The sequence below is a fragment of the Ascaphus truei genome, chromosome 3 (assembly GCF_040206685.1).
Source record: "Ascaphus truei isolate aAscTru1 chromosome 3, aAscTru1.hap1, whole genome shotgun sequence".
Lineage (NCBI taxonomy): Eukaryota > Metazoa > Chordata > Amphibia > Anura > Ascaphidae > Ascaphus > Ascaphus truei.
In genome coordinates, this window is record NC_134485.1 from 29,670,191 (window position 1) to 29,682,623 (window position 12,433).

The following is a 12,433-nucleotide window of genomic DNA, read 5'->3' on the forward strand; positions in this document are numbered from 1 at the left end:
GGATTTTTGTTCTGACTTGCAGAAAGTGCTGTTCTCCCTGGGTGGATCCTTCCTGTATTATGCTGACAGGTTTAAGCTGTACAGCGCCTTTTGTGCCAGCCACACGAAAGTTCCAAAAGTACTAGTCAAAGGTAAGGGGGGTCCTTTTTCTGCAAATGTAGAAAACGCAGGGGTAGTGCGTTCAAATGGTCCGTACATGCATGTAAGAGGCCACTGCCTGCACCCCCTGTGCATTTACAAAATGGTGACATACTGTAGCGACCTCTTATCCGTATCTCACAATCTCCTTGCTGGCGACATGATGAAGGTAGCATTTCTTACATAGACCCAGAACACATTATTGGATTCCTTTAATAATTACAGCTGATCAGCCCGTTGCTACCTTATACAAAAATACAAAAATCAGCATTTTGTATACAAAATCAGCATGGTAGATTTAGCTAGTGTTTGTATGTTGGGGGGGGGGGGGGGGGTTGCTGTTAATTCTGGGGGGAGAGTGGGGTGGGGAAGGGAAGTTCAGTGTAAAGATGTACCTGGTATATATATTCTGCTTGCCATTGTAAATCTGTATTTAACATAGCAGCACAAACTTGATAAAAGTAGGTTGCAGCCAAGCATTTTTTATTAGTTAATAAATATTTGAAAAGCCACTTTGGTTTGAAGATCGTATACAGTGTTTGTGAATTCCAACGTAACGATTAGTTACGTGTGCATGCTGACCTTGCAAGTGGGTGCTTGGAATGCCCCCCGAACACATGAATAATACATTTGCTCGTACCCAATGTTATCTCCCATCTTAAATGAGGATTCCCCCCCCCCCCCCCTAACTGTGTTAAATACTACATGCTACATTAAATGAAGGCATTATGCAGAGAGGAGGATTTTATGTGACAGGTTCATTTCACTAATCAATGGCTTAGAATAGTTTAAATAAAAATGCAGCAAACTTCACTTTTATATTTCCTTCTGTGAGGAGGGTTAGCCATTTATTACTACATACAGTAGGAATAGCTATAGAAAAGCTTCTATTTTATGTCTGTATGTGTGTATGTATGGAGATATATATATCGAGAGAGAGAGAGAGAGAGAGAGAGAGAGAGAGAGAGAGATATTGTGTGTATATAGGGAGAAAGTGGGTACACACATAACGAAAGAGTTAAGTGTTGGGTGCAAGCTGCCTAGATACATTTGGGTGTCGAGCATAGGACAAAGAGGCAGGCACTCCATGATGCTAAATAATCTGATTTTATTTCAATTCAAAGTTTTGGCTTCCAGTGGAGCCTTTCTCAAAGTGTGTGTTCTCAGACTGTATTAGACGCATTGACAACGTTTTTGATAACTTCTAGAGTGTGATTTGTTAGCGTAGAGTAGACAAAGTTAATACTTCTGTCACTGTGACTGCCAAGGGTTCATTTTTTGAATTACAATGAAATCTACATTCTGGAAATCTAAATCCTTCAACGGTTTCTCTTGCAGCAAAGGCAGATTCCAACTTCAAAGCGTTCCTGGATGCTCAGAACCCCAAGCAGCAGCACTCCTCAACGCTGGAGTCTTACCTGATCAAACCCATCCAGCGCATCCTGAAATACCCTCTGCTCCTGAAAGAGCTCTATTCTCTGACCGACGCCGAGAGTGAAGAACATTACCACCTTGATGGTATGGTGCTTGACATAAAAAAAAAATGAATTTTCATGCGCTCCTATTTTTGTTTTTTGTATTGCTGATTATGCCCCGCTGATCACGGGAGATTGGGAGCTGCGGGGTGACACCGGGTAGCCATGAGAGGGGGGGTCGTTTGGAGAGACAGCGCGCTCAATACAAATTTTCTATGGTGCTTGACATACATGGTGCCATGGCAACTTAACCAACAAGGACACTTTATCCCATCTCTTGAAACTACCTCCAGAAATCCATTCACATCTGCAGGGGCAATTATATATATATATATATATATATATATATATATAACAAAAGAGAAAAGAAGTTCTAGCTCCATAGCATAATACTGTAAATAAAAGGTATTTATTATAACATGGAGTAGTCACCAGGGCTTGTACTCACATAGTGGGTAAAAACTCATTCATTTGCGACAATCTGTGTGTGGACGCTGATTGCTGGGGGACGGTGAATGCAAGTGTCGCTTAGACAAGAAACAACAGGTATCCAGTGAGTGCAAGTCCTGGTGATTACTCAATGTTATAATAAATACCTTGTATTTACAGTATTATGCTATGGAGCTGGCACTTCTTTTCTCTTTTGTCTTGTAGGTTATCTTGTGATCAGGCTAGATCACTTAAGAAGCTTGTTTACTCCATAAGGACTGTGTTCTGAGAGTGGACATTTTTCTCATCAACATTGGGATTGGTCTGATATAATTTATCACAATTGTTTATTGTGTCACCTTTATCATTCACTGTTTACCACATCACGTACATTCTCATTAGATTCTTGTATATTATATCACCCCCTTAAATCACCATTCACATATTTAAACACTACTCGCGCTACTATTTGTTTGTGGTGTTTGTTTGTGTGTATATCTATATATATATTCTAGTTTCCTGCCGAATGAAAGCCTCAATTAAATGATGTGAAATGGTATGTAATTGCTCAGAGAGCTGCCCAATTCCAAAGAAATCCATCTATGCACCCAACACAGGAGAGAGAAATTGACTTTCAGCTACTTTAGATTTACTAATGGCAGGTTAATATCTCCATGACCAGTGGACACCCAGTATAATAACGGGCACAGTCATGGACGGTGAATCACTCCCATTTTCTTGTAAGCTTTAATAAAAAATGAAAGGGCATTTCGTATGGAAGGCAGCTATATGAACTTCAGTGCTCAGCGTAAATGAGTGTTGAGATCTTTCACTCCCTGAGGCCTAACGCTTAATTTTGTCTTTGCTGTGTTCCGTAGTGGCTATCAAAACAATGAACAAAGTGGCGAGTCATATCAATGAAATGCAGAAAATCCATGAAGAATACGGAGCCGTGTTTGATCAGCTCATAGCCGAACAGACTGGGGAAGTAAAAGAGGTAATGACCCCGGCGTGAAGATGCATTTTGTTTTTTAATAGTTGGCTGATTGTTTCACAGATGCACTGTGCAGGCACATACTGATGGGGTCAACCATTATTATTCTCTTTAGATATCAAGATATAGGGCCTCAAGGCAAATTATTGCCTAAGTGAACGGGCTATAAGGTGTATTATGGTTTAGCACAGCTTGGGAAATCTCATCCTTGGTCTTCCAGTGAAACTTTATTACAAGTCCTTAGTGATGTCTCCTTTGGGATAAGTGCTTTGACCGTGTGATAGTATAACATTGACTCTTATATTATGCAACTCCAATGTGAATGGATGCTGTTATTTCTCTTGTGTGTTGCACCACATGTAAATAAAAATGCCTTTTATGGTTGAAAACTGTTTTGAATGTAAATTAAATGTATTTAAGATTGTGTGTCTTGGGAATGTAAAGGCCTCACAGGATGAGTGTGTGTGTTGTGTTGCAGGTTGCAGACCTGTCTATGGGAGACTTATTTTTGCACAACACCGTGATATGGCTGAATCCCCCAGCATCATTGGGAAAGTGGAAAAAGGACCCTGAGTTAGCAACATTTGGTATGTATTGTCAGAAAAAATGTAACTAAATCCTGTGTGTCTGACCCAAAACCACCTCTCGTGGTGGCTGTTTTACTGCATACATTTATTTATAAAATGTTTTACCGGGAAGTAATAATACATTGTTACCTCTCCATTTCAAGTATGTCCGGGGAACAGAGTTATGATGACCGAAACATGGTTACAAATATTTAGTTACATTAAGTGAGCAGGGTTATACATTATATACAAGACATTGCATGCACAGTTGAAGATAATATATGTTATAGGCGTCTGTAAAAGTTACAGATCAGATTAAAATGTGAGACAGCTTTAGTTTTGAAAGAACTTAGACTGGTGGTGGCTGTGAGAGTCTCCGGTAGATTGTTCCAGTTTTGGGGTGCACGGTAAGAGAAAGAGGAGCGGTCGGATTCTTTGTTGAGCCTTGGGACCATGAACAGTCTTTTGGAGTCAGATCTCGGATGATAAGTGCTGCATGTGGTAGGGGTGAGAAACATGTTCAGATAGACGGGTAGCTTGTACATAGAACCTGGGCTATATAGGTTGCATACTTTTGTTTTTATTTCCATATATTATAATTTTGTAATGCTTCCAAATAGAAAAAATGACATTAATGAAGTTGTTGCTTATTTAATCATTACATTTCCAGCTGCATCTGTTATATGCTCTACAGAAATAAATATTTAATTTTTTTCCTGCGAATTTTAGATAACTTTTTTATAAGATAAAGCTGTGTATCTTTTTATGATGTCTCTGGACACGTATGTTCCTAAAATGTAAATTTTTCTGGTTTGTTATAATTTGGGAAAGGAACACTGTGATTGTGGGTGGGGGGGATACTTGGAAGTTGGCTTGTCCACGTCATTGTTACCTCCCATTGTTTCTTGATACCCGGTGGTGTGGGTGACAATGTTGGAGAATGGTTTAATGGTTTTTACTGTGAGTCATTGTTTTGAAAATCGGTAGAGAATGTAGGCTGAAGGCACAGTTACATTTCATAAAAGGAATTTGCAGTAGTATTGTGATCCAGGTGTGGGAGGGGTTGGGGGGAGGGGTGGGGGTTGGGATGTAGACCTGGGGTGCTCAACTCCAGTCCTCAAGGCCACCCCAACAGGTCAGGTTTTCAGGATATCCCTGCTTCAGCACACGCGGTGTTGTCTTCGACTGAGCCACCTGTGCTGAAGCAGAAATATCCTGAAACCCTGACCTGTTGGGGGTTCTTGAGGCCTGGCATTGAGCGTTGCTATAAACTATAGGACAGAAATCAGGCTTATTTAGAGACCCTAAAATGAGTGTTGCGTATCAGCTGATTATCATCAATGGGCAGGAAACAGTGGTTCAAACAATAAGATAAAAAGACATTTCCCTTAGCAGGTCCAGGGTCAGCTTGACAATAAAATCTCGCTGGAAAGGTGTTTGACGCACTGGCATACGTGTACGTGTACGTGTTCAGCTGTTCTAGCTCTGTGTAATGAAAGAATCCTACAGAATGAGTCAGTGTCTCCCATAAGTGGTGTTATGATGCATCAAACAAACTAGAAAGGAATGGCTTAACATGCAGCCTGGCATAACTTACCCGTGTTTAATTCAGCCACAGAAGTCCATTTATTTTCCATTCTTTTCTGGTCACGTTATTCCTTCTGACGCTGGAAAATAACAGGGTGTCACCCTATCGGGGGATACAGTAATCCTGGTAGCGGGTGACTGGGCATTGTAGCGGTGTTCGTTTTCCACCTGCCGGTTTAACCAGTGAAGTAATTTAAAGGTGATAGAGAAACATTAATGGTTGTCTGGCAGGGCGCTGAAATAATGAAACTAACCCCCTCACTGGATTCTGCACGTTTTAACGCTCTGGTAGTAACCGGGTTTATCATTTTTAATGGCTGTGAAAAATAAGGTTTTGGTTTAAATTTTTTATATTTTTTTGCCAAAGGGATTTGCTGTGTATAATTTCTCGATTTTGTATAAAATATTCATTCCCATAAAGGGATGCAATCATACATTTTCAAATCTATGTTAATGGTGATCTGCTATTTTTATGCTAAATAACAATAGGGGGAAGGGGCACGGCTCTGTGGAGCCTGGTTCAATTCCCGGTGTCGGCTCCTTGTGACCTTGGGCAAGTCACTTTATCTCCCTGTGCCTCCGGCACCAAACACATGGATTGTAAGCTCCACGGGAACGGGACTGTGTCTGTAAAAAAATGTAAAGCGCTACGTAAAAAAACTAGCAGCACTATACAAGAACAAACCATTTAATAAATGTATATCTTTGTCTCCAGTGTTTAAGACTGCAGTCGTCTTGGTATACAAGGACAGCTCCAAGCAAAAGAAGAAACTTGTAAGTCCTGATTTTATTTTCAAAGAACTTTTAAGAAAGAACATACTGTGAAAAATCCCTTCAGCCGTGGGCTACCTTCCGTAGTCAAATCTTATTTTAATGTTCACTTAAATGTTTTTGCCTTTGCTACAATGTCGGGAGATTCAGACGTCACATGGAATAGTCAGGTGGCCATGTGCCGCTGATAGTTTAGTACTTCTAACACAGTTATTGCTTATTGTACGGTATGAAAACGTTGATCCGCTTATATTCAAAACCGTGCATATTAAAGCTGCAGTACTATCTACACTTGCTGATTTTGCAGGTTGTTTATTTGGGCGGGGGGGAGGGAGATGAACAGGGTAAATTGAACCCACTTGCCCTTTTTTCTCATACTAAAGACTGTTCTTGATTAGATCGTCCAATAGCTCCTGTTTTTTGGAGACCAATGGATATCATTTGTATGGGCCGTCCTAATCCTTTCAGTGTCAGAGCAGCCATCCATGTCTTGGGTTAAACTGTCATTTTCTAAAGACTGCAATTTCTCAGCCTTGATCGGCGGCATCTTTGGTACTCACACGTTAGCTTTGCGCCAGTAGGAAGTCTTTAGAGGCGCAGTCCCCAAAATAAACCAATCTCATAAAACTGGGTGATTGCTTTTCTGTCTTCTTTTTTTCAAACCAAACTCCTGAGATATATATATATATTTTTTAATAAAAAAATTTTTCCAAAGGAAAGTTTGTCAACATTGCGCTGACACTTCCCACCTCGCTATAGCATCAGTATTAAAATAAAATATATCTCAGCAGAATGAACGGTTGCATTTTATTCTCAATACTGTCCTACATTACTGATGTGTAATAAATGGGATGTTTAATGTGGGCATTTCATGATGAGCCAACATCCTGTCTGTTAAAGATAGAATTGAAGCAGAGACGGTGCACTCACAATCCCGGTGGTACACAGCCACGGGTGTTCAGATAACCCCAGCGTGGTGAGGGACAAGCTGTCATGCGGAAAGAAAGCCGGCACTCCTGTGGACTTGCAAAAATATATTTAAAAGGCGCTAAGGGTTAGAGATCCACATTCCGGTCCTGTTAGAGATCCACATTCCGGGGATGGTCCACGACAAGACTGAAACGTCAGTCTCTGCACCTTAGCACAGGGGTTCTCCACTCCAGTCCTCAAGACCCCCGTCCCCAACAGGTCAGGTTTTAGGATATCCCTGCTTTAGCACAGGTGGCTCAATCAGTGGCTTAGCCCTATTGGGAGGGGGGGGGGGGTTTCTTGAGGACTGGAGTTGAGAACCCCTGCCATAGCACCTTTTAGATGCATCTTTCTGGAGTGCCGTTTGTCTTTCCGTACGCGAGCTCGTTACATTTAGGACCCATACAAAACGCCACCTTCCTCATTCTCCATGTTCTTCCTCCCTAGGGTGGATCCCACCGCGCTTCAATATTTGAGGATCGGGATCCGTTTCGCTTCCGTCACATGATTCCAACGGAGGCTCTGCAGGTTCGCACTTTGACCACTTCAGGTAAAGGAAACGTTATTGATAATATGGTGTGGATTGTTTAAGGCTTTCCGTGCTGGGGGGGAAGTTGGGGTCCCAAGTGCCCTTTTGGTTACATGTGCTCTTTCTACTGACTGGATATAGCAACAGGATACTGTACACACACACAAATGGGTATTTTTTCATTTGGAGCAACTTATACGTTAAATTAGAACTTTTTGTACTGTACCTCGTACTGTTCTTTACAATTGAAAGGTGTATGTACAGGTAGTCCTCTTTATCCAACGTTTCACTTTACAACGAATGGCATATCCAACGTGTTACCATGCAACCATATGGGCCATTTTTTCGACGCCGGAATGCGTTATCCAACGCTCACCGCCACTGATTAACATGGTTTAACATATTATAATATTATATTTATATATTAACGCCACTTTACAACGGTTTCACTATCCAACGCTGCTTCCAGAACGGATTCCGTTGGATAACCAAGGACTGCCTGTACAGTTTATTACTGTAGTATAACTAGCCAACCATCTACAGTACATTTTTACTTATGTTTGGTGACCGTGGGATTATTTGCTTAACCACTTGCTTTGTCATTTTGGAGTTGTTGTTAATGTGTTGATCATGCTATGCAGATAGTGGGAAAAGACACACAACTTTTTAATCTATTTGATTTCCTTTTGAAGGCTTTGTTCGTCCTTAATTTGATATTTGTCCTTTTTATTGTGTCTTGTGTAAAATGAATAAATTTTTATCTTTAATAACAAATATGGTTCTACACTTCTGTATTTGGCTATTGGCATCACCATTACTTTACAAGGTAGAATAAGTAGGACAGTGGGTATAGACAATTTACCTTCCGATTTCACAAAACAGGCTCCTCATGAACAAGATGCTTAGATAATACAAAACCCTGCATTGCATTTATTTTTATCATGGAAATATTACAATTTGATATATATTTTTTTAAATACTTGTCTTTATGTATAAACTTGCTTCAAGGCTCTACATCTCTATATATGACTTACTGAGTATGTTGATGCTATTAGCTTACTTTGGTTATAGTGTAACCTTGGGTTCAATAGTCTGTTTAGTACCCGTGCACCCACACCTACAAAGAACGAGAAATGTCATCAAACACAAAGGAGATCATTGTTACATAAAACAATTCTTACTGAACGTGAATAGCACATGAATGTGTTTTTATCCTAAGTATGTATATTTACACAATGTATTCTATATTTGGGGGTAGAGGCCTTGCTTGCCAAGCCGGCCTCATCTGCATGTTGGCGAGTACCTTTCCCACTTTAGCCAGGTGCATTGTTCAAGCTTTCATAGTAAGGTTAAACTTCCCAGCACATGTGCCACTGAACATGTCCCTGACACCCGCTGCCACCTCCAAGCTACTTTGAGGAGGAAAGAGAAGGATATGTATACAGTATATCTGGACATGTGTATATATCTGTGCATTCACCACACTCCACTGTGAAGAAATGAATGGTGGTGGGTGGTGGGAGGGGGAGGCTCATGGATTTCACTTTAGGATGTTTGGTTGTTACTTAATCCTTGTGAATTTAACAAATACAGTATAATGTAGCCGGATAGTATCTAGCTCAACTGTTCTCATCCTTTATGTTAGACGTTTATAAAGAATAATAGTAACGACTTTATGGAGGTCATTTCATTAATTCAATCACTTCAGTTGCTGGATGCTAAGTTTCTCTCACACCTTTTTTTTTTTCTTCCCCCTTTTTATATTTTTGTAATCAGATGCGGAGACCAACTCCGTGTGTGAGATTGTGCATGTGAAATCTGAATCGGAGGGGAGACCAGAGAGGGCGTTTCACTTATGTTGCAGGTAAGTGTGTGTGTGTGTGTGTGTGTGTGTGTGTGTGTGTGTGTGTGTGTGTGTGTGTGTGTGTGATTGTGTGTGTGTGTGATTGTGTGTGTGTGTGTGAGTGTGTGTGATTGTGTGTGATTGTGTGTGTGTGTGTGTGTGTGTGTGTGTGTGTGTGTGTGATTGTGTGTGTGTGTGTGTGTGATTGTGTGTGTGTGTGTGTGTGTACACTATTTCGTCTGTTTTTTAAAAAAAATATTTTATGAAGTTATTATGAACAGTCTTTTAAACCTGCTGATTTTACTAGATATCAGGCTCAAATACTAAATATCTAGGTGTTGATCCGAAGAAGGATCAAAGAAACCCCAATTATGGACTCAATACATATACAGGTATAATAACATTGTATTACATGATAGTATTACTACACAATGAAATTAAGTATATACATACAAGATAAAATAAAATCCCCATAATGGTGTGGTAAACAATGATCATAAGGGTGTGTGCATTGCAGATCGCATACATACAAGTATTGATCCCAATGATGCAAAGCAAAGCCTCCAAGCCAGACCGTATAAAGTGAATTACTATGCAGAATCCCTCTCAGGATGATGTGCCTGAGAGACAGAAAAGAGTTCCCCCCACCCCCCCCCCCCCATTATGTCAAATCAGGGGTATGTTGTCTCAGTAACTCTGCAATACCAGTATATACATACAGAAGCCAATAGCAGTCACCACCCGTATGATCATTGTTTACCACACAGCAAAGGATGAGAAATAAATCTCAAAGATGGCGCTTCCAATATCCAGGTAAATGGTAGCAATATAGCTAAAGAATCCAGGACCTTAAATATCCAAACAGCACTGAATTGACATGTGAAGTGGTATATGGCTCACAATAAAAGCCTAACATCAGGACCCAAATAAATAGGAAAAAAACACTCAACATGGATATAGAAGAGAGCTCATAGATAAAAGAACTCGCCCTACAAACGCAGTTTAGAGTGGTAATCCATCAGTCCATAGGCTGGAGCCCTGCAAATACCCCTATAATCACAATAAGCATAAGAAAATCAGCCCGTTGGAGTAAGCATAAATAACTCACAATGACGCGGTCTGTGACGATCCCGGAAGTGGCGTGCATCCGTCCAATGGGTAGATAGAGCAAAAAAAATGATAGAGCACTGCTGAAAATAGGGCTGGAGGCTGGTTTGAACAAGTAAAAATGCTTTATTAAAGATGCATAATAGCAAAAGCTATTGTTTACCACACCATTATGAGGATTTTATTTTATCTTCTATGTATATACAGTACTTAATTTCATTGTGTAATAATACTATGATGTAATAAAATGTTATTTTTTGGTTTTAAACTGCTGATTCTATTAGTCACTAGACTGCCTGACTAATATTCTGTCTGAAGGGGACATTGTAGTCCTCCCTGTTGTGTGTGTGTGTGTGTGTGTGTGTGTGTGTGTGTGTGTGTGTGTGTGTGTGTGTGTGTGTGTGTGTGTGTGTATATATATATATATATATATATATATATATATGAGTGCATAATTGGGGTTTCTTTGATCCTTCTTCGGATCAACACTTAGTTTTGTCACTATCCCCACCCGCACCTACTTTGTATCTTCTATTACCATACATGCACATTTAGGATTACCATAGGTGAGCGGTTCTATTTGTCTTTATATCAAATACTAAATAGTTTGTTCGTGTAGTATTTTTACAAAAGGAAAATGTCATCTTGGATGTAAATTCCTCTTACATATTTTTGGGGGCTTTTCAAATGTTGTGCACCATAATTTAATTGATAGATTTCTGCACTTTCCAATATTTAAAGTGTCTCCGTCACTTGTGTGAGCCGTGAATCCACTGCAATGTAGTAATAATGGGTCCTATTACACTCTAACAATAACATCGCAATGGGCTTCATGATGTAAAAAACACAATGTGATGGGCAGCAGCGGGTCTAATAGGGTAAAAAAAAGCACCATTTATTTCATTATTTTTATATAGTAAAGACCTCTTAATTATTAGTCATTTTTCTTTTTTATTAACACTATTACTCTATGTGCTTATGATTCTGCAGCAGATACCATTTCTTAACACTTCCTTTTATACCGATTTCTTTTATTCTTTGCGAGTTACAAAACAATGCACAAACATTTGTGACCCGAGCTTGACATTTTTCATAGAGTAGCTTTGATTTTTTTTTAGGTTAGTTATTGCATTTTGATTCATTTTTAGTGTTACAAAAACACTGGTCCAGTTAAGCTTGGTCCAGTATTTTGTCAGTTGTTTCCCATTTTTGTGGATTCTCACCTATGTTTTTTCCCCTGTCAGTTCTCCGGAGGGGAAGAAGGAATTCCTGAGGGCTGTGCATTCCATTCTGCGGGACAAGCAGAGGAGACAGCTGCTTAAAACAGAAAGTTTACCCAACTCCCAGCAATACGTCCCATTTGGGGGGAAGAGGCTGTGTGCGCTCAAGGGGGCTCGCCCAGCGATGAACAGAGCAGGTACAGCAACACTCATTTTGCCCGGATGTCTTCAGTAGGTTTATTTTCTTACAGATGTAGCAAAGCTTACCGTTCGCGTTGTCACAGCCGATTGCGGTCCCGGGCCGATCGCGGCCTGGACGGATTAACATTGTGGGGAGTCCGTTCCGGAAGCATGGACTCCCCCCACAACGCTATCGTGGTAGACACTGACCTGTTTGCGGCCCCTCTGCATGGGAACGAGTTACCTCCAAGACACACTTGGTGGTGCCTGAATTCAGTGCAGAAGGGACGCATTTGTTTCTGAGGGGGGGGGAGGGGTGCGCATTTATTGTAATAATGTCCTTTAAAAAGATTCAAACCCCCACCTCAAAAAGTACATATTTCACTATTTAATGCCTGCGTAAAAATGAGCCCGTTTCGAGTTTCTTTGGGTCCATTTAAGTCAAATGTTATCCGGTAATTGTTGTTCTTTCCCATTATCTCTTTAAGTAATTGTGCTGCCATCATTAGCTAAACAAAACATTAAAAGGGAAAGACTTTGGAAGAACAGTGTCCCAGCATATACAGTACAACAGTTTACAGTCTCCTCACAAAAGAGATTAGGTAAAGCTTGTAAAAAAAAAAAA

General features: G+C 40.3%; 1 protein-coding gene across 2 annotated transcripts in view; it reads left to right on the forward strand.

The window, feature by feature from the left end:
* The window catches only part of LOC142491389 (rho guanine nucleotide exchange factor TIAM1-like), a 61,073-nt gene that overhangs the window by 45,668 nt on the left and 2,972 nt on the right, over window positions 1-12,433 (forward strand). The window contains exons 12-20 of one of the 2 annotated variants that reach the window (XM_075593902.1): window positions 23-131; window positions 1,477-1,656; window positions 2,921-3,039; window positions 3,515-3,623; window positions 5,905-5,963; window positions 7,377-7,479; window positions 9,235-9,322; window positions 11,653-11,825; window positions 12,297-12,410. In XM_075593902.1, the coding sequence (XP_075450017.1) occupies window positions 23-131; window positions 1,477-1,656; window positions 2,921-3,039; window positions 3,515-3,623; window positions 5,905-5,963; window positions 7,377-7,479; window positions 9,235-9,322; window positions 11,653-11,825; window positions 12,297-12,410 (1,054 nt within the window). The remainder of the gene's footprint in view (window positions 1-22; window positions 132-1,476; window positions 1,657-2,920; window positions 3,040-3,514; window positions 3,624-5,904; window positions 5,964-7,376; window positions 7,480-9,234; window positions 9,323-11,652; window positions 11,826-12,296; window positions 12,411-12,433) is intronic. The other variant, XM_075593903.1, reaches the window with a different exon arrangement.